This window comes from Psittacula echo (assembly GCF_963264785.1).
Source record: "Psittacula echo genome assembly, chromosome: 16".
NCBI classification, from domain to species: Eukaryota; Metazoa; Chordata; class Aves; order Psittaciformes; family Psittacidae; genus Psittacula; species Psittacula echo.
The window spans coordinates 3,695,001-3,718,122 of NC_137752.1; the positions used below are offsets into that span (position 1 = coordinate 3,695,001).

General features: G+C 47.9%; 1 protein-coding gene across 3 annotated transcripts in view; it reads left to right on the forward strand.

Moving 5' to 3' along the window:
* The window catches only part of PBX3 (PBX homeobox 3), a gene marked incomplete at both ends in the record, with an annotated part of 104,238 nt that extends 102,695 nt beyond the window's left edge, over positions 1–1,543 (forward strand). For all 3 annotated transcript variants that reach the window (XM_080630687.1, XM_080630688.1, XM_080630689.1), the window contains one exon: positions 1,451–1,543. In XM_080630687.1, coding sequence (XP_080486813.1) covers positions 1,451–1,543 — 93 coding nt within the window. The remainder of the gene's footprint in view (positions 1–1,450) is intronic.
* Positions 1,544–23,122: the final 21,579 nt, after the last annotated feature.

Below are 23,122 nucleotides of genomic sequence, written 5' to 3' on the forward strand. Positions count from 1 at the left end.
GACAACCTCTCCTCCAGCTGCCAAGCCGAGTAAAAATATTGTACATTTGTTGTTTATAAATTTGGATAAAAGAGGAATGATGTTTACTTCAGATGGAATATCTTCAGACTCCTATCTGCACTGGAGTTTTTCTTTCTCTAAGTACATTCTCGTATCTTTAAAATACAAAAAAGCAGCGGTGTCTCTGCATTTGGAGTAGGATTTTGTGCGTTTTCGGTCTGCATCTGCACACTTGAGTGTTTTAAAGCGGGTGGCGAGGTTTCAGCCTTGACGTGATTGCAGGTTGGTTGCTGCTGTTGATGTTACCGAAGAGAAGCTAAACCTTTGCATTTGTCAGGATAAGAGCTCCTCTGTTTGTTGGTTTTCATCTGCAAAGGAGATAATTATTACTGAGCCTTCTTTCTCCTCCTGCTGAAGCCAGGAAGCGGTTTCTTGTGTCGTGATAGGTGAACAATGATTTCAAATCCAGCCAGGTTGGGTGCGGGGGTTTGAGGGTTGACACCAGGCAGGCGTGAGGTCCCACACGCTGCCATCGCTCCCTCTGCCCCTTCCTCCGGGGAGAGCACAGCGTTCCCACAGCCCACTGATGGGTTTGGTAACGAAGCACGTCATGAAGGCATTAGCATAGGCTAACCTTTCCCTGCCGGGAAGCATCCCTGCCAAGGCCGGGGGCGCCGGGCTCTCGCGGGCTGAGCGGAGAAGCCTCCCCGTCACTTCCACTCAGCGTCCCCCAACTCATGAGCCCCGCGCCTCCCTCTTCTTGACTGACATAAAAATATGGAGCGACAAGCTGTCTGCCACAGCAGAAATCTGATCAGACATTGATTTCAGCAATTGCCTCCATTGCCCGAGACATAAGGCAAATTTGTTCCTGAGCGCTGCTCGCGCCGAGGCAGGGCTGGGGCCGGCGGCGTGCGGAGACATGGAGCGGCGTCCGGAACACGGGCTGCGTTTAGAGATAATTGGAAAACAGACCCCAGCAGCCCTTTGCTGCCTCTTTGTGTGCCAGGGTCCGCAGGTGGAGGGCTCTGCTAGGCAGGGAAAGGCGATTCCTAACTTTGGGAAGCAAGGGGGTTAAACACGGATTGCCCCAGCCTTGTCTTCTCAGGGGAAAAGCTGAAGTGTTGGCTGAAGGGATGTTCTTCATTAAAGCGTGGATGGTCTTTGCAGAAATCCCAGAGTCCTAATTGCAGCTAACATGTGGCTAAACGGCTGCTGGTCTCTCAGCTTTCCTTCCCGCTGCAGGCTCTGCCTTATCCCAGCTCCAGCATCCCTCGCCTAACGCCAGCCGCTTTTTCCTTACACAGATTCTGCAGCCAGAGGGAGTGTAGGCAAATCTCCTTCCCAGAGCATCTCCTCCCAAAGCCCGGGCTTGCCAGTGTGATATGTTCAGTGCATGGTGCAATTAATATGCGTAATGGTATCAATTGAATTGTTTTTCCCTTTTCAGGCTAATGGAGGCTGGCAGGACGCAACTACTCCATCTTCTGTGACTTCCCCTACAGAAGGGCCGGGAAGTGTGCACTCTGATACCTCTAACTAATCTCCTAGCAACACTTTTTCCCTGAGCTGAGATGCCTTGATTAGCGCATTCAGAGCCACAGGAGAAAAAGGAAAAGAGTTTTTTTGTAGCCAACCACCTACAGCTTTACTGTAAAACCTTGTCTTATTAGAAAACTTGGTAATTCTGTTTTTTAAAGGTATCATAATCATTTGTATTTATACTTAAAACACACAATGTTAAAAAGCACTTTATCCAATTAGGCCAAGATTTAGCATTGTTTATAGCCCTGTAACTATTTTATCATAATTTATTATCAGCAGTTTTAACAATGTTGGTCTAACAGTTGCCAATTACTTGGCCTTAAGGGTAAAAGTACAGGACAAGCTTAACCTCAATAGCAAGAGCAGACACAAAGAACCGCCTCACCTAAATTTAACTTTGTGCATATTTCCATGGAAAGTCGGAATGAATTGCAGACTTTGATTGTGTTTAATCTTTTCATATCTCTCATAGAGCTGGAATAAAAAGAGCTGTTTGGTTATTTCGGTTAACAATGGTTGTGTTTAAGAATCCTTATTCGTCACATTTTTGTTGTGATCTGTTGTCTTACAAATTAGATTGGAAACCAGGAGCATCTTTTCTTGCTAAAACTACCCCGGACCCCGAGTCTCCTCCCTGTGTTTCGACACCGGCCATAGGTTGTTCTTAGGAGATGAAGACACTTGCTGCTGATATCTGTGAAAGCCAAGACCCGGGGTTTTACAGTACGAGCTAGGTGCTGCACACGCCTGCCAAGACTTGGTACCTCTTCTTGGCAGCACACCGCAAACAAAGGAAAAAGGCAAAGGAAAAAAAGCACCATCATATGGAGTGTTGTACATAGTGTAGCAAAAGAGTATTTATACATCTCACCAATCAAACACAGCTTTATTACCTCATGCGAACTCATACAAACCAATAGACTTTCAACATGTTCTGTAGCTTAGAGTGCTCACTTACTACCTCTGAACGATACTCACGCTGTAGTTTGTCTCTTTCTTATCTTTTTTGCATCTTGTAATTAACTCTTTGTTTCCCCATGAAATGTAATGTACATTGTAATCTTTTAAAAGAATCAGGGTTGCTTGGGCAACTTTTAAAGAAGCGAAAAGTGGGAACATGGGGGTCTTGGGTTTAACACAAACCAGTGCAACTGTTGTAAATACTGAGAAACATTTTGAATGTTCTTCATCTTGTTACTAATCCACACGGAAAACCAACAACTAATTGTAATGCATACAGACTTCAGTATTCAGTACTGTATATTTCCCCCTGTGTAACAGGGGGCCCTTTCTTTCTCTCTTTTGTATTGTATGCGATTCTGAAACTGATTGAGTCATGAAAATAATTTGTGGCAGTGATTCTAATGTATTAAACCGTTTCGTGTTACTTTCTAACTGGATTACACCCTGGATTGAAAAGTCTTCCTCGTGGTAGTTATATGTAGTTTCAAACATGAATAAACTTTTTGCTTTCATGATCAAACGTTGATGTAGTTTCTTCCTGCTCAGTTGAAGTCAGACCTAGGAGCAAAAATTCAAGTGGAGGTGAAGGAAGGGGTCAGTCCGTTAGATGGGTTTGAAAGTCATCATCATATTCCCTCTTGATTACCATCTTTATTTACCATTAACTTTGGAACTACAGCCTCGGCTAGCAAGTATAATGTGATTATAACGATATTTTTCTTTATTAAACAAACTTTTTTGGAAGGACGTATATATATAAATGCTAATTTTAAGTCTTTTTAATGAAGTAAAGGTCAATAACAGGTAATAGCCTATTTACCATATCTCAAGGAAATTGACTCACAGGAAATCAAATTAACGTTAATCACTTGCAGCAAATGGTCTTTGATAAATCTAACTACTTACTACTGGGTTAGTGGAGCTAGGCAGGAGGAGGCCAGTGCTCACTACTACCAGCCTGTGTGAGGCTGGAGCTGAGGAGCTGCCATCCCTTTCCATTGAGCTGCTCGAGCCTTTAGGTGTTGTTTTGGTGGCTGAATGGTTATTTGCATGATTCAGTTCACTTGGGGGTCAGCTTTTATCAATGATTCTTGTATCAGGTTATTGTGTAAAATACCTTGGTTTACCCAGGACCACAGGCACCCTCTTCTCCCTCTGCATCCCTCATGCACCGGGTACTGCTTCTGACACAACTTCTCTATCGGTTTTAGAATTCAACCTTGCCTCTTTCACTACAGTGGTGCATTTAACTACATAAGTGAGGAACTAGGGATGCACTGCGAAGCCTTCAGTGTCAGTTAATGGGAGTTGGGGCAGATGGGGACTGTGGACTTCCAAAGACTATTGTGTGCAGCGGACAAAGCACCGAACGATTTGCGTTTGCTGATAGAGCTCCCCGGGTCCATACTCTCGGTGTTTATGCTGCAGCTCAATGGAAACAGTATTTTACATGTAAAGTGTGTCAGTGGAGGCGTAGGCAGTGTAATGAACACACAGACGTCCCTCATCTTGATCACATCTCTGCTGGCCACAGGCAAGGACCTGTCACACACTGAGGAGGTTCATAGGAAGGCCATCAACAACCTTTGGGCCGCACTTGCATGCCCCACGCCCGCTGGGCATCATTAGCTTGCTGCTTTACAGCATTAAGGCTTTGGGTCCCTTTGAATTACAAGTGCAATTTGGCTTTTCCTTACATTGGAGAACAGCCACGTGGTTACATGGCAAATAATAAACATCCTATCCTTGAGGCTTGATCACACATCAGAAGGGGTTACTGCAAGCACCAGTATTAGGATCATGCTGCTGATGGTTTTGTGTTTCACCCGGCAGCTACACCCCGAAGGGTCATCAGAGCCTTGTGCAGGAACAGTGACTTGTGCAAGGATCCCTGCTCGTCGCATGCACCCTGGGAGGGGATCTCTGCACCACCGTGTTCCCATCCTCATCCCTCCCGCCCCAGCACGGCTCAGTGGTGCGATCCTGATTCCCTGCACCCGGATTTGAGCTGTTGGTGCATGTGAGCGCTGCAGTGGCGTGGGAGCAAAGCCGCCAGCCCTGTGGCTGTGGCTCCCACCAGCCCTGGGAGGCGTCAGCCCAGAGACCCTGCACAGAGCACAGCGGGAGCAGCCAGGGATGCACATGGGAATCGCTGTATCCCATTCATGGCACTGTCCTGATGAAGGCCATCGCTGCTGTGACAGGCACCAGGGTGTCCGGAGGAGAGACCCATGGTGCTCCCCATGTCACAGCTTGAACACCCGCTCCATTGGACCTGCTGTGCACTGCAGCACGGACACTGCAGGAGGGGTGGTGAGAACCCCATAGCCAGGAGAAGCACCTTGCAGCCTCAAACCTTCCTGTGCCAAAAAGTGAAGCAGGTGATGGTCTCCTGTCCCAGGCATTCAGACCCCAGTACCTTGCCTTGGATTCAACGAGGATCCTCAGCCTGGGAAGGGAAGAGTCAGGGAGACTGCGCCATTCCAGCATGGGAAAATCCATGCCCCACAGGACTGGTCCAACAAGAGCAGCTCTGCTGAAGATGGAACTCGATGCTCGCTGTAGCGATGTCTTTTGCAAAGACCACATGCGAGTGGGATGTAAGAAAGATGCTGATGCCGATGTCTGTGCCATGTATTTCCAATGTGGTGAAAATAACTCCGAGTAACTGAAGATGTTTCCAGTTTGTGTTAATAAAATACATCTTTCTAAAGAATGGAATTCTTCAGAGATTGGCAAATTTTATTTTATTTCATTAGCTTTAATGTCACTGCCATATGGACTGTGAAGAAAAGTGAACCATTAGATCAGAGGGACTGAGTTATCAGCATGACACAGAAAGCACTGATACAATTGTTAAGGATAAGCCCTGGGAGTGATTTATTGCATGCATTGTATTAGCCACAGAGGAGTTATGATATGCTCCCCATTTCTGTATCATATTAGGATTTTATTAGTCTAATATGACACGGTAATATAATATATGATTAGAATTCCCATCCAGTTATCCTTCCCTTGGTGGCAGAGCAGGGAATGGCTGTGTGCGCAGCAGCTCCCCAACCATCGCACCCATGGGTGGAGAGGGGATGCTGGAGATGGCAGGGATGCTAAACTGATCTCCTGGGCTTTCCAGGTGGGATGTGGGTGCTGTGGGCATCCTGGGCACTGAATTAGTTTTCCCCATGCTTCCTGCAGTGGGTGACAGCGGGAAGGGTGCTGCTGGCACTAAAATCTTTGCTGACAGACGAGCTGTGTCCTAAAGTACCTACCTGTACATAGACCAGGCTAATGGGAGCCGGTGCTGACAGCAATGGGCTGAGCCTGTAGGATAAAGCGTGGGAGGCTTGGTGGCATGAAACGGCGGCCGAGAGGCTCCTGCTGCCCTTGCTGAGGCCACACAGGCGACCACGCAGTGTTCAGCACACCGTGAAAGGTGCTGCCCTATCTCCACATGCGCACTGCTCCTGAGGGCAGCGGAGCAGCACCCGGCTCAGAGGGTGGAAGCCCTGGTGCTGGGGCTGTCCCTCACACGCTCGCCCTGTGCTGTCCTCGTGGACACACACGGTGTTGGCCAGCAAAGGGACATTCAGCAGCTCTGGGATGGCAGCTCCAGCTGGACACAGACGCACAGCTCCAAGCCCTCGTGGGCTTGCAGGGTTCCTGCTCTCCCCATGGCCATCCTCTGCTCTCCTGCAGGTTGGATGCAGGCACCGTCTGCCCCAGCATCAGAGGTGAAGCCAGGGGCTGGCTTCTCTTATCCCACGTAACAAGTGACAGGACAAGAGGAACCGGCCTCAAGCTGCACCAGGGCAGGTTTAGATGGAGCTGAGGAACAATTCCTGCCCCAGAGGGTGCTCAGGCATTGGAACAGGCTGCCCAGGGCAGGGCTGCAGTCACCGTCCCTGCAAGTGTTCACACCCCGTGGAGACGAGGCCTCAGTGCCATGGGTTAGTGGTGGCCTTGGCAGTGCTGGGAACGATTGGACTGGAGGAGCTTAAAGGGCTTTCCCAACCTGTTTGAGTCCGTGATTCTCTGATGCTGTGACTGTGCTGCCAGTTCAGCTCAGCCTCCGGCTGCAGGATGTGCTGATGTGACACGCTAATTGCAGTGCCTCATTACAGGATCCCGCTTGCCCCCACATCTCTCCTGGAGTGACCCTCATGGAAACTCGACTTTCCCCACAAGACAAACTTCTCTTCAAAGTTTCCCTGGCATCCCCCATCCAGCTGGGGCCAGATCCCCCCGCTCCGCCTGGGAGCAGGCTCTGGAGCAGTCACCGTTTGTAGCTGCATTCTTGCCTCCAGCAGCAGCAGCAGGAGAAAAGAGAAGTTCAAGCATATCATAGTGCTACTAGGTGAAAAATCCCCAAATCTATATCAAAGCCTATTTGATCATCTTCCTGTCATTGATATAATAAAAAGGATTAATTTATTGGAGACTGCCAAAATCCTCATGTGGCAACAAATTTAAGGATCTTGTTTACACAGGCTAATTAAAACCAATTACGTTCATTCATATCTGGGGCTACTAACGTGGATGCAGATGCGTGTCCTCGGGTAGGGATACTGGAGGTGCCTATATGGCAGCGTGGCCATGCCCTATGAGCCCCTTTCCTGAGTGGTGGCTCCCTTTGGGAAGGTGGTGAGTACCCACTGATGTCCCCTCGCCCTTTGCTTTGGGAGAGCAAAGGGGGCTGTTGCTCATGACAGGAGATCACCTACAAGTGCTCTCTATGCGAGTAATAAAAGGCTGCATTTTTTGGTGGCAAAATTCAGCATCAAGAGCACGCGTCATTAAATATGGAAATCCAGAATTTTATTAGCAATCTGCTAGATCTGAACTGACGCCAATTAAACAAAAAAGATATCATTTATAAAAAAGGCAGAGTTCAAGTTGTATTAAATATGAAATGCAATTTTCTGCTGGTGGTGATTTATTACCGTTGGTACATTGTTCAAAGAAGCATGTTATATTTCAATAGAGAAATACTGTTTATTCATTAATATTTTAAAACTTGCTTATTGCTGGGTATGACTCTCCTGCAGAATGAAACTTATGATTTAAAACATGAATTAATAAACACATTTGAAAGTGTTAGACAATATCATAACCGCTCATTTTTCATTTTACTGGGAGCGTATTAAACTTTTATAATTCTGGGTGTACTATTATTTTCCAAATAAAGGTATGGGCTCTAAATTACTAATTTCAGGTAAAGATGAGAGAAAGCAATAACATATGTTGGGAATCAGTCACTATGTCGTGCTAATGTGGGCTCGGTACTTGTGTTGTTGCATTATTCATAGATCTTCTGCCACATCCCCTTAACAGGGTTCCAGGGTGCCCCAAGTGCTCCTCCATCAGTAGATGGAGGGTTCCAGGTAAACCGGCACCATGGGAATGTGTCATGCTCCTAATGCAAGGAAACGTTTGATAGAGGCTGACATCCTAAATGAGGCCGAAAATATTTGATACAAAACGTGATAAAGCAATAATGATCTCGGAGGCCTTGGTTTATCTTGGTTATTACCTGCACCCACCACTTGAATCAGCAGCATTAAGGGGTCCAGACCCGATACGCAGATACCTCTGAACTCATTAGTCCTGAGTACTTTATATAGACTCAACCTATCAGCGGCTTGATTTAAACTAACCTTTTTTGTATCTTAAAATCTCTCCTGCCGCAGCCTGGCTGTATTACCATAACAATAACCGGTATTTCAATTTTAAGAACTCATTTTTCCTCAAATAGAAAGTGCCAATCAATTTAAAGAGCAGAAGATGCACGCTCAAGGAACAGGCAGGGCATGTGCTCGGGGTGTCTCACCCTCCTGCTCCGAGCCAGTTGTGGCCAGGAAGGATTTTCCAGCATTGGGTAAACTCCTTGTCACTGACCACCGCACTTGGAGGGGATTTACCCTGTAACCTTTAGTCATGAAGGGTAGAAATAGTTGAGCTGGATGGGAAGCTGAGATTTGGAGCTTCTGTTCCAGATGATGGGGGATATGCCCGTAGGGGTGTATTGAGTGTGACTGGTGGCAAACTACTGCCCTTGGTGCAACAGAGTGGCCAGAGGGGTGATGGAGGGTCCCCAAGTGACCCCAACAGAGATGACTCCCTGTTGGCTTGGCTGGATCCAAGGGCTCCAGCTTCACCCACTGGCAGTGGCTCCCACAGAGAGGTTTCATTGCGGGGGTACCCAGGACACGTGCTGGCAGTGTGGGGAGCACAGGGGCTGTGGTGGGGACTGTTCTGCCCCTCTGTTGATGGATGCTGGGGTGGTGCAGAGCGGCTGCTCGTGCGATGGCAGCCCTCACACCCGACAGTTAATGTAAATTAACTATTCCCTTCTTCCATGGGCAAAGCCAGTCGGCAAACCTTATTACTTCAAGCCAGTCAATTAATTAAAGTTCAGTGCTTAATCAAGTTCCAGTGGTCATACATGGGGCACAGGGATTGCTCTCTCCCAAGCACCATGCTCAGAGGTTAAACGAGAAGCACATAGAAAGGGCAGCAGAGCTGAGCCGGCTGCATCATGTCCATCACTCGCTGCTCGGTTCCTGCTCACATTAGCTATTGCTTTACCCCACTGGACCCAGGGCAGCTTGTGCACGAGCTGGTCCCTCTGGCAGCCCTGGGGTGTCTGCAGGCTCAGCACTGAGCTCCACATTGGTGGCTTTGCCCAGCCAAGTCTGGTGCTACAGGGTACCGAGTACCACAGGGATGCAGGGGTGGGAGGCATCAGTGCCAGCCACAGAGCCCCTCGCCACACCAGCTCCTTGTCGGAGCAGGGCACAGAGGAGGGTTCACTTGGAAACCCATTTTGCCTCCACCAATAGACAAAGAGCAACAATAAGACTGGCTCCTTGCGCAGAAGAAAAGGCTGCAGGATGGGAAGAGCTGGGCACACAACTGGAGAGGAGGGGGATGGTGGGCACAGGCTGCCCGAGGCAAAGAAAGGAGGGGGAACAGCACAGATACTGCGGGCCCCAACAGAAAAATGTCTTTCCAATAGGCTTGACTGTGTGTTTCAGTAACTCTCCAGACCATCCATAACTGGGAAGGAGATGCTGTCCAGCGCACACGGGCAGCAGATTCAATTAGGTTTCTCTCTCCCCAGAATGTGGCACGAGAAGCAATCTCTCTTTCTTGAAGAATGTAATAACAGAGTGCAATGGAAATGCGTCAAAGAGACTCGGAGAACAGGATCCCTGCCTTAAATCTTGAAAAGCAGTCAAGAAAAATATGTTGTTTACCTGAATTTGTTTTTCATAAGGTCTCCCAGTGGATTAATAAACTAACCTTTTGTCTGTGAACACCTGGTCCTACACCCCATCAATAATGCAAGCTTCACCTACTGCATTAATACACACTTAGAGGGGAGAGGAAGATTGCAGAAGCCTAAACTGAAGTTACCAGAAAGACTGTGCTCATGACAAAGAGGTCACCCAGGGTCCCTGCCCATCCACAGCTCCAGGAACAAGTGAGCTGCAGCCAGCCCTTATCCTGACCTTATGGCTGTGCTGCCACAGATTATAAAGGACTGAAAGGACATTTTAGCTGCAAAATATATCCACAACCGATAATTGAGGCCAGATAACATGTGTCTTTATAAGCCCTTTAATTCTTACTGCAGCTTGCAGTTGAATGGTGAAACATCCCTGTGCTCTGGGACTGGCTACAGGGAAGGACAGTGGAAATAGAGCATCAAGTTTGGGCATCATCAGATGGTGGAAACACCCCATGCAGAAGTGCCATGGTCAGCCCAAATGCCATGGGGACATTGAAAGAGCAAGGTGCCCCAAGAGCAGTGCGCTGACATCCTCAAGGCACTGAGTGAGTCTGTAGGCTCGAGCCTGGCATCCCTTAATTGATTGATAGGCTGGGACTGTCAGCGCTTAAGGAGATAATTCAATTTATAAAATCCTATTAAGTAGTGAAAGATTTTTTGATTGTTGGATTGTTTCCTATGTTATGCAAGTCATTTTGGGCCTTTTCACTTGGAAATCCACTTCCCGTTTGCGAGAGGACTTGAGATGGAGGTGCTGGTTGGTGCTCAGATGCTCACAGCGTGTGCCAATGCAGGACCTGGGCAGCAAAGAGATGCTCTAAGCTTGCGGTGTCCTGTGCCCTGTGTCCTGCAGCCATCTCTGCGGCTTTCCCATGACGGTTGGGCACAGGCTGGACTCCAGCCGCAATCCCTGCATCCCAAACCATCCTCTTCCAGGATAGCAGACCGGCACCACAACACCCTATGCTGGGTACCCCCAGCACCTCGGATGACCCTTGGGATGCAAGGCACAGGTAGGAGGCCCTTGGGTTGCCATTTGGCAGCAGAACTTTCCATTTTCAGTGTGTGCTCTTTGTTTCCATCCACCACCCCCACGCTGATGCAAACTCCCCTCTTTGGTTTGTTTCCATAGAAATCCTCAGCTGTAAATCCTTAAGTAACTTTTTTCCCCCCTTTTATTTATAGTGTGCTATTAATGTCCTTTCAAGCCGAGGACTCCAGGAAATGAAATAATAGAAAAGGCACCACTTTGAAATGCATCCAGGCATTTATTGTTAGTAAGTGAAAAAGTAACATGAGCATTTAAAGAAAATATTGGCAGATAAATTGGGTTTTAAAGAAAATATAATTGGATATAATTTCTGCTTCATTCAGTTGGATATTTATTGTTTTATTGACTTATTTTCTTTTATTTATAATAAGAAGCTTAAGCTGAAATTTAATTTTGTTGATATAAATATACGTTTTCATAGAAAATTTGGCGTTTAAAAATGTTATCCAAGACGTTACTGGCTCTGATAAAAGCACACAGCTTTTGCAAGGGTTTGTTTTAGGTATTTCCAACCTCAGTAAATATGAAGCAATGTATATAATCATCATTATCATAACAATTAGCGTTATTCTAATTAATGGGCAGGGCTAATGGCAATGCATCCACGTGGAAAATCAGTGCTTTCTGCTTATCTGAGCTCTTCCCACCCTTTTTGCTGAGGTCTACAGAGTTTGAGCTTCTCCTTAGGAGCAGCCCTACCCCAAGCAGGGGCTGCCAAGCCTCCATCCCTTTAGGGGTGAAGAAGGAGCCTTTCCCCTGCAGTGGGCTGGGGATGGAGCTCTCACTTGCTCAGCGCCAGCCAGACTGAATCGGCAGCACCATTGGAGGCAGACACTTCCCATTCACCTTCATGGGGAGGGTCAGCCGTCAGGCGATGTCCCCAGGAGGCTGCCGGAGGGACACACTCCCAGGGTCTCCCACTGAGCAGCACCATGGCTTGTGGTGTGCTCTTCCTTGCAGCAAACAGCCCTTTCTATGGCTGGGGATTGGAACTGGATGATCTCAAGGTCCTTTCCAACCCAAACCGTTCTATGATGCTATGATTCCCCCAGTGATGAGCTGCCCCAGTGACCCACCAGCTCGCACCGATGGGACATGGGGATGCCTTGCTCCATTCCCCAGGAGCAGCAGTGGGATGGGGACGCTGGTGCTGCTGCCCTGTCACCACTGCTTGGGCACAGGCAGTCCCCAACCAGAACCAAGAGGAATCACTGTTCCTTAGGGGGTTGTGAGCAGCGTGACACACCAATGCACAACAGGCTCAAAGGCATCAGGACCAGCTCAAGCCCCTTCCTTTGCCCTTCTGAACCTAATGGGATGACCAGGCACTGTGCCAGTGTAGGGGCCCTTCCACCAATGAGCACTCGGTCATTAGGGCTGAGAACAACCCAACTCATAACAGGAATGCCGCCAAATGACCTCCAGATGGTAATGGCTTTTGGATTCAAACCAGCGCTCCCGAGGTGAAAGGCTGCGTGCTCCATTACCAACCCCCTGAGTCACCCGGTCCCCCTGAAATATGTCATGCACACTTCAAACCTTTCCCTTTTTATAGGCAGATTTAACTGCTGCACATAACAGCTTATATCAACAACAGGCGGAAAAAAATGGCCTACGAAGAACAGGCCTGAACTGGTAAATATTTAACAGGTCCTCTCCATCCTTTCCTTATACGTACTAAAATAATTAGTTTAACAAAGAGGACTTTGTTCCCCTGTGTTTGAGCCACGACGGTGTCTGGCGCAAGAGCACAGCTGTAATTCAGTCTCCGGGTTTCGCTGGCACTTACACACTCTGCTTTGAGCTGCTCTCCCAGTTTATCGTGTCAGCAGAACATCTTGATTGAATTACAGCCTTGTACTCAGTTAGGAGCCATGTATTATTCCAGATGCAGTGGAGCTGTAGGTATCTGTCTGGCCTTATTTAGGGAGATAGGCCCTCAGGAAAATCAGGAGCACAGATGTGGGATGGGCATGGAAAAGTGCCCCAGCATTCCCACTTTGCCCACAGTGGGAGGGTGGCAGGATGGTGATGGTGAGCTCCTGCCCATTCCTCTGACATCAAGCATCCCACATCCTCCCAGTAGAAGGGACCAGTGCCAGGCACTCGGTGTCCCTGCCTGGTGCTCTTGTCCCAGCTCCTAAATCTGCCTGCATGGGGTAGGCTTTGAAAATGAGCGTCAAACAACAGGTTTCTCACCAGCCTTTGTGCACATTTGTTTTCCTCCATCCAGCCTGAACTTCAGCCCCTTCCAAGCTGGAGCCCATAGCAGCACTTGCCTGTGGCAGACCCCTGTGGGACCCACGCTGAATGAAGGGGTCCATTCTGAAGGGGAAGCAGCACCCTTAGTGTCCCTGGAGAACCCTCTGATCTGAGCCCCTTATTCTATTCTGAAAGGCAAGAGGAAATCCTGTTCTGCCACACCATTGGCTTGTCCCTCCAGAGAATGCCTCGGACAAAAACCCACATCAGCTCAGTCCGTCTCTTAACTCCATCAGAACTAAACTGGGCTCTGGAAAACAGGATGGGAGGGATGAGGCACTGGGGAGGGATCCAGGGTGTGCCGAGGGGATGGAGGGCAGCCCCAGCCCCTGGGGGCAGCATGGACCACGCGATGCTCAGTGCACAGGAGGGTGGCAGAGGGGACAGGGCTCTGCCAAGTGCCTGCCCTCCACACAGGCTGCAAGGGGCTGTTGGTGCTCAGGAGCTGAAGGGTGGCAAGTTTCCCTCCATATCCAGTGTACCCCACTGATCCCAGTGGGTGCTCCGAGCAGGCGCTGCCCGGGGCTCACGGTACATGTGCCTTCTTGCCCTTCAACATGGCATTTTTGGGAGCGCTGTGGCTGCTCCCTTGGGAAAGGCAGGATGAGGACATGGGCTTTGCTGTGATCACAGGCTGGAAGAGCACGTGCACAGGGAGAAGTGTGGCTCCATGCAAGGGAAGCCATTGGGAGCTGGTGCCGTTTCCTGCTTTTGTCTTGCACCCGTGAGCGTGCCCCAGGATGTAGTGGGTCCTCATCGGCCATTGTCATAGGAATGCCCTTCCCTTAATTTGTCTTTTTAATTGGAGACAGCTCATGGATCAGGCATTGTGAGCACTGGAATAATTGCAGACCCAAAATAGCCCACATTTGATGTTTCACATGATAATCTCTTGCCTCAGAAATACTCAGGAGGGCCGGGTGCTCAGCAAGCTTCTTCCCAGGAATGGGAAGGAGAAGGAAGCATCAAGTGAGGCAAACCCATGCTTCCAGCTGGGATGGGGGGCTCTAAAGCCCCACGCTTCAGAGGGAGCAGTGCCGGCTACGCAGGAGTGATGGATCTGAGCCCCCGGAGCAGAGCTGCCACCAGAGGCTCTTGAGGACACCCTGCTTGAGCAGATCCAGCCTGGGCAGTGGCTCCATAGGCTCCCAGCTCCTTTCATTTCCACCTCTGGCAGCACCAGCATGTGGGCGCCTCTGCCCTTGCAACAGGAGCCCGCATTAGCTCTGCCTCTGTAATGGGTTTCCTCTCTCATCTGCAGTGCCAACATTTCCAGTAGGATCTATATCTTTCCATAGGCAGTTTGTTTCATCACAGTAACATAATAATGTGCTGAGAAGAGCTCATAGTTGTGAATTAATGTTTAAAAGCTCTCACTTTTGGGTTGTTGAAATGAATGTTAATTTGACAAATGGCAGTCATTGGGATTGAGACGGCATTAACATGGAAATAAGAGTTAACCTCCAGCAGGGCAGATACAAGGTGAGATGAGCAGACGCTGCAGAAGCTGTAGTTTTTCACCTGATGCTCATACTGTAAATACTGCCAGTGTCCTATCTATTTATAGAACTGTAATTTAAAGGCCAGTTCAGGAAAATCTGAATGACATCTCCTTAAGAGAAGCAATCGTGGGGTATCTAGGAACATGTCAGGCAGTGCTCTTGATTCCTCTCTCAAAAATACTCATATGTCCACTAAATCAATTTGCCTTTCTCTTGTAACTGCATTTGTGGGGCCATTCTTTTCCATTTTCTGTCACTGTCATACTCTAATTCTTGTCACTCTGCAGCATGGGAGGGCCCAGCCACCAGCACCATGGCACCGGCACGGCTCTCCTCATCCCTCTTGGATGTAGGGTTGAAGGTCCAGCCCCGGTGCTAATGCTGGCCCCTGGGGTTGATTCATCCCATAGGCACTGCTCTGCTCCTCTAGGGATGAGAAACGAATCCTTGCAAAGCTGATCATACGTGGCAGGGAACCTTCAGGTGTATGTTCTGTGGGGTTTTTACCCAAGGATTCCCACAAAATGGCTTTTTTATTTACCCTGTTTTCATGCTTTTTCCGTCAGTTTTTATTTGGGAAGAAGAGGTTTTCAAACAGGGAAAAAATGCAATGCCAAACCCCAGACCTAGAGCCACAGAGTTTGGATCAAAAAAAGTCTTGAACGATGCTATCCTGGGAAAATCTTCGTTTTGTGATAAGCCATTCTCATTGAAAACATAATGCAAAAGGAAATGTTTGGCTATTCTATAAATGAACTGTTTCTTCGGGCCAGTGCTGTGCCTGGCTTGCAGCCTGCATGTGGGTCCCCATCCTGGATCCCTATCCCAGGAGCTGTTGGAGCTGGGCATGGCACCAGAGGTGTGTGCAGCCGTAGCTGCCACCTCTATTTCCAATTTCCAATGACTTTTAGCTTTATGTGTCCCATGCAACAAAAAACCAGCAGCAAAACCCTCCACCCAGTTTTCCATTTCAGTTTTGACATCAGGCTCTTCTCTGCTCCGTTTTTCCTTCCCTTTGGCCAGGAGATCTCATTCTCCATGGCAAATGTCACGACCTCCTTCCTCTGGCCAGGGATCGGACACAGTGCAGATGCTCCCATGCTGTTGCCATCGCTGTGGCCTGCACAAGAAGGGATGCGAGCACTTGGTGTCCTGTAGATGAGGCTGCTCCCACCAGCCTGGTATGTAGTTCTGTTCCTAACACCAGTGCTTGGTGTTTGTGTACGCCCATGTCCTTGCTCTTCAGCCTCCATTCGTGTGTGCCAAGCGTTTCAAACTAAGATACTGCCAAAGCCCTACATCCTGGGAATAATTAGAGCAGAAAATCCAGGGGAAACAAAATCTGAGCTGAGGGCACTGGCTTTTGAGTGCAATTATCCCCACGCAGAGATCTTCTAGCGGGACATGTACCCATGTCCATGTGTTTGACTTGCTGGCCAGCTGACCCATTTAAACAGGGCTCCAACAAGCTACCGACGTGCTGACCATCATTTAATTTGTCCTTAAACAAAGACAGGAGCCCACATCCATTCCCTCCACCTTTGGTTTTTGCAGCCATTGTTTTATAAAAGTGAGGCGCAGAAGAGTCCAAACCAGCCGATCTCAACCCAAACCCAGCAGCTTTGTTTTTGCAGCTTGTTTGATGTTCTGAAATGCTCCTTACATCTCCAGACATAAATGTTCTGACTTGCAGCTGGAAAACTTCCTTCCAAATTGTTTTGTTTGTCAGGTTCAAGTACACATTTTCAGTTAAAAACCTTCTTTCCTTGACTCTTAATAGTTACTGGCCAACAAATGAAACAGAGGGAAAGGGAGTGAATTACATGACCTGTCTCTTTTTGTTTATTAAGAACTTCTTTCCAGCATCTGATTCTTATGGAAATATGGTTTCAATTTTCTCTTTGAATTGTGGATCAAGAAATGTTGCCAATACATATTTTTCTCTGTCAAGATTTCATTTAATCTGGAGCCTGTAGATGTCTCAAGAGCCATGTCTCCTCACGGGGTTATTACCGTGTGTGTCATGTTAGTTTTCAATTGGAATCACATTTGTTCCGGAAAGAGGCACTGGTGCTGGCTCGGTAGAGGTGCAGCCGGGGGAAGATCCCTTCCTTTCTGGACCCAACTTTCCAGACCTGGAGGAGGAGCAAGAGCATCAGCACCAGAAGGTCAAGCAACCACCAAAGCCAGCTGAGGGTGAGCCCCTAGGGGCAAAGGCTGGCTGGGAGAGCATCACTGCTGTGCTCCTGCCAGCCATAGATCTGGAGGCCATTGGTGAATATCTGAACATGGTTCCTGGATGCAGGACCTGCATCTGTAGCTGCTGCTCCTCAGGTAGCTCCTGTGATGAACTCTCTGCACACCCATGGATTTGGCTCCATGTGATAGGTAAATGGCCACTCGTCCATTGCTAGTGGGAACCCGAGGGTCTTTCACTGTTTTCCATGCAGGACACACAGAAATTCCTCTGCAAAGCTGCAAGTGGCCTCAGAGATAAGTGTCTAGTTGAGGATAGGGTAATTCTGAGTTTATCCAGATTGAGAGTCTTTAAAGATAGCGTGATGGAAAAGCTTAATTTTAAATGATGACCAGCATCCCTTCACTTGCCCATGGTCAGGTCCATGAGATGACGTGACCCATCTCACTGAGAGCAAGCACCCTACAGCACCCCCTGCCCTGCAAGAGGAGGGGAGTCCTTACCATAGACTCATAGAATCAAGTGGGTTGGAAAAGACCTTGAAGATCAATTCCATATAGCCTGGCTGTGGCTGCAGCACCCTATACATAACCCGAACACACAAATGGCAACAGTGGCTACAGCTGTGATGGTTTATTCCCTCTGTTATTATGACTTCTCCTGCAGGATTACAGGTTCTCAAGATACAGCTCTGGCTGAAGAAGTGCTTCTTCTCCTCTTGCCTTGTGAAATGGCACACTCACTCGCAGTTAGTTGGGGCTATTTCAGACTTTCAAAGGATTAGCCTTTCCCATCTAAATGAGACAAGGGAAGAAATGACTCACTGCCTCTCCCCATCCTCTGAAAAGGGCTTTTTCTGATGGAACTGGAATGCTGGAAATAATCCAGAGGAATTCAGAAAATGAACCTGTCAGGAGAATATTTTAATAAACCCCCTTTTTTCAGCCAGAGCATCAACAGCTCACACTCTCCCCTTGCCATCTGAAGGATGCCTAAGCAGCCATCAAGGAACAAAGCCAGCAGAGGGGCTGGACCCCATACTGCTGCCTGAGTGTAGCTGTGCCTCTGTCTTCTTCCCCTTAGCACTCGGAGGTTACAATGTGGAGGATCACGCTGCTAAACTGCATGTGGGGCTTTGACTACAGACCTTCACAAGAGACTTTGCAGAGGGTTCATGGGGCTGCATTGCCAGCATCAGAGCTGCTGAAAGTGATTAGGCTCTTGGAGACAGGCAGGGATCCAGGTGTGCTGTGAGGCAGGGCAGGAGCGTGATTGATGGGGGAGCAGAGTGCATTAAAACTGTTCATTTCATGTTACTTATTAGCAGATTTTCTCCCACCTCATCCCATATCTCGTGTCCTGCCTGACAAAGGTGGCTCTCTTCAGAAAGCTGCCTTTCTCCTTGTCCATTTCACTTTTAAGTAACTGATACTTTTTAAAGAGAAATCAGCAAAGGCTGCATTAGATCTATAATGTGGCAACAATTTGCAAAGTGTGGCTTCTAAAACAGACCTTGCCATCTGCACAGATTCAAAGATCCCAAAGAAACCCAGGGAGCAGAACTGCGGGAAGAGGGGCTGGCAAATCAGCCATGCGTGTCCTGTGTAATGGGAGAGCAAGCAAATATTGGGGTCATGTGAAGAAGTGACACATCAGAGAACAGAGAGAGGAAAAGGAGCTCTACAGGGCTGGACAGAACTGTGCTGGATGGCATCTGGGAGGGACGTGGCAATGGGAAAAAGCGAACATCCACCCTGATCTGCCAGGTAGGAAGGAAGCACCCAGGAGCTTCAGGGATGCTCATTGTACACTGCATTGGGCTTGGGAGAGGATAAGCAGGAGGAGAGTCAGGGATGCTAAAAGGAAGAAACACCAACAGCATGCGAGGTATCTGGCCTGTGTATATCTAGACACAGTGTTGAGCATCTTGGTCCTCGCATGGAGCCGTGCCTCATCTGTGGGATCAGCTGTGTAAGAAGCAAGGTCTCTGTGTCACTTTGGAAACCCATTTCCTGGTGCTGAGGCTGCGAGGATGTGAGCGGATAAACTGGGAGGCTTCTCCTGTCAGAGCCCACAGCGAAGCCTGGGATGGACAGAAACATCAGTCACTGTCAGAGGAGATGGCACCGTCCTGCTCCAGCAGGAGCCATCCTGGGGCAGCAGGAGCTGCTCAGCTGGAGCTGGTGTTGGCAGTGGTGCCTGTGATAGGGCCGTGGCCTGGATCCTGGTGGGAGAGAGGTCACCCCAGCCCTGGTGAAAAGGGAGCAGGCATCCATCATAGAGAGAAGCCAGGGAGGCATGAAGGAAAGGGGTGCTCTGGGGCTCATCAGGTAGGCACAAAGCAGAGCTGTGGGGACTCCCGCAGTGCGCGCTGTAGGCTTCCCATCTCCAAGCATTTCCTTACCCATGTCTGGACAGCCCTATGCCATAAATTAGAGGGGAGCATCTTGAAGGAGGCTTTAATCAAAAGTTAGGAGTTGCAGCCAGCATGTCACAGTTCCTCATTAGATTGCCATTATAATGCTCTGTAATTGGAAAGACGTTACTATTGACAGTGTTGTGAAGAATGTCCTGCTTCTCCTTGCATGTGTGGATTTGATAGAGTTGAATAATGGAGCAGATATGATGGATTAGAAAAATTCCCCAGTTAAGGTCCCTAATTATAGAGTTTTACCTGCCCAATTAAGGTGGAGTACTTGAGACACTGACTCTCTGCAGGGACCCAAGTGCTCTATGAAGCATCAGCAGCCACAGCAGCCCTGGACCAAAGGATTGCTGGGGTTTCACCTTACTTGGAATGTTGCCTTCCTGATGTCCCTGCAGTGTGAAGCCAAGATCCGAAACCAAAACAAGCAAGTCCTGCTCCTTGACATGGTCTAAGCTGCGCATCTACTTCACCTGGATGTGGATTCAAGAAGTAATTCACAACAGCCTCCCCCGCAATGGCCCAAAAGTTTTCTTTGCCCTTTTCTGAAAATCCTTTTTTTTTTGAAGTTTAAAGATAAAAAGGCCACATCCGACCCAAACAGAAGGGGAAGTGTGTGGATATATGGACATGGGGCCTTAGGGCTGCAGGGTGGACCCTGACCAAGCCCAAAGTCTGGCAAATTCGGTTATTTTAGGCACACTAGAGATACAGTTATTTGAAGTAAATAATAATTTATGTGTCTGCAGCTTAGGGATGAATCAGGGCAGTTTTCCTTTAACCATCTTACAAATAAGAGACAATGTTAGTCCAGAGGAGCCACTGGGTGACAGTCAGGGTCTGCTGGGTGACACCTACCCCCGCGAAAGGGCAGCACAGAACCCCTGCATCCCACTATGAGGAACAACCAGCTTGTTACTGTAGAGAAGATTCTAGCATCCCAGTCTCCCTATAACCCCTCCCTGCAGTGGTGGGACAATTATCCCATGAATTAGGGAATGAGCATTCTGCTCAGGCTCTGGAGTTTGTAACTATTTACCCAAGGTGAGAGACATCCCTGCACGGCTGCTGAGGGATGGAGATGTGCCTGTGCTTTCTTTCCCTTTGCCCCTGCCTCCCTTTCATCGGCTCTCGTGATGAATGGTAGGGAAAAAACTCCCCGAGCCTGTCTGTTTTGGCTTAGATCAGCTTTTCTTCTCATTATAATTTAAGTCTTTAAGGGTCTTCAGTAGGAGCCTGTAAAAGTCAGATCATTCATTCCTGTTGACGCCATGTGTTTCATGGCCATCCGGGCCGTGATTCATGCGGCGGTGCCCGGGACGCGGCTCCTTTGTGCCGCGGCAGAACAATGCCTTTGTGCGCCCGCGCCGGGGAACACAGGGTTAAACCAGGAAAACCCTGTAATAGCTGAAAACTATGGATTGAGCAAAATCTCCCTGTCAGCTCTCTGTGATTTTGCTGAGAGCACTTGGACATGCTGGCATTGGATTTACAAATTGAAAATCATTAATAATTCTAACCAGGCTGTGATAAATCTGAGATCAGTCTCGATGAACCTGGACACCATTTCATAAATCAAAAAGATTACTTAGGAATTTTTTAAAATCTGACGTCAAAATGTCATGGTTACTAATGGTTTTTGTAGATCTCTTACAGTGATATATCATTTATCTACGCTACATCTAAAATGTGACACCAGGGCAGAAATGTGATGTCTTTAATATCATGAATACATTTTATCCCATAATAAAGGTATTAACAACTTCTTGCTGTGACTTGTACTTGAAGTTCTGTGCCTGATTTAGTGCTATTGTTATCAGATTAACTGTTTTGCCCCCAAATAGGTGCAGGCAAACTGTTGCTTATGTTGGGTGGCTATGGGCTGATGACCCACTGAAGCAGAGCTGGGGGGGATTCCTTGACCAGGGCTGTTCGGCCCAGGGAGCCAGGGCACCACTGGCTCCTGCTGCATGGCCACAGCATCTTCATCCCTGCCTGGGTGCTGCTCCAATGGGATGCTCAGGACAGGGAAGGATGGACATGAACACCTCACAGTGCAGGTGTGGTGTGAAAGCACAGCAGGGTATTATTCAGCATGTGGCCTGGGTGAGCATCAGTGGTTGGGATGTGCAACATGGTGATGAGAAAATGCCAGAATGGAGCTAGTAAGTAGGCTCGTAGGAGCTTTGCTTTATATTGGTTCTTATAGAATTTTTCCACCCCTTTTAAGTGGGCTTTTCTGAGAAAACTTTGCAAGACTGATGGAATTAAACCCCAGCAAATAACCTTCAGAAAATACCCTGCAAACCACTCCTTCAACTGATTAGTGCTAAAAACTAGCACTGAATATATAGAAAGGTCTAAAACAGGGGAAGAAGCTGCATCTATGCCACTGATTTGACTCTGGAATCAAGCACAAATGCTATTTTGCATATTGGTTTGGATGCCCTGAGCTCCTCGGTGGAGCTTGGATTTGTGCTTTAGGATTTTTTGCATTATAAATGACTTTGGGAGACTTCGCTGTAAAATGTGACATAGTTTTGGTGTGTTCTTGTTAAAAACGAATGGTTCAACTGTTGACATTTAAAGGGCCATTCCCGATCTCTTCCCATTAAGCCAGAAGCAGGCTGCAGGAGCTCACAGCCTCCGACGCTTTGGGTGTAGCTAAAGAGCTATCAGAGCCTAACAGGTAGTTGAAGAATTTAAAGCAAAGCTTTATGGGGAGAGATTACATTCAGAGGCGAACAAATGGTGGCACCAGGTCTATGCAAAGCAAGTGACAAAATGTAAAAAGCCTCCCTGCATTTTGAAGGAAAATATATCTTCCTTTCTGTGCGGTTCCCATGAAAAATAGGCTTTTTTATTTCCCTTTTTCATGTGAGGAAATTAATATTTGCCTTTAAAAGAGATTTGGTGGAGGTTTGCATGAAGGTCATTAGCAGTCTCGCTGGGGAATAAAGAGGGGAGTGATTGAGATCTGCATGGGTTTGTTACTCATTTGTGGCTTTGCTTTACACCTAATGTCTTTATTAAGAAAATAATACTTTGAGGCTGGTAATTGTGTTGCCAGCTGGGCCAGGGAGGGGAGAGGGAGAAAGCACAGCACTGAAACCTACTATTTATGTCCCTGCTCAGTACAATTCCAGGCAGGTATATATATGGTAAATCTCCTTGAGCTGTCCCCGAAGTCACCCTTGAAGTGCCGCAACTCTTCCTAGTATTGAGCATGTATCTCCAGGGCTGCAGCTCCATGCCAGGGCTGGCCAGTGCCACGTCCATCCATCCATCCATCTATCCCTTTGCACTGCGGACACAGCCCGGCCTGGCCAGACAGGTGGATGCTAAAGCGAAACAAGGGGATGCTGCGCAAACCTCCATCCCATGGAAAGGGACAAATAACCCTCCTGGAGACACCGGACACTTGAACAGCAACTTCTGTTTATCAGGTAGTAAGGTCACTTGTTTCTGTTCTATTTAACCCCAAAATACCCACAAGTTAGGATTCAAGCTGTAAAATCTTGCTTGCAAGTAGCTTTAAAAATTAGCATAAGCACAGAGTAGATACAATCTGAAGTTGGCTTGTAAAATCTTTTGGAAGGATCATTAAGGGTATTTCATTATCTCCATATTGCCAAGGTCAGGCTGTCCATATTTCCTCTTTAGTGCTGCGATGGGAATATGCTGCGACTGTGGTATAATAGACCAGAAAATGTCCACACTGGGAATGATGGTAAATCAATAAAAACTCATCAATATAACTCCCACTTTCCCAAGGTACTGCAAACAGCCTCAAGTTTGTAATTTACTTACGTATCTTCACCTTTTTCCCAACATTTTTTACACCAACTTCTGAACTTTTTGTCTGTGTAAAATCTTTATGAAGAAA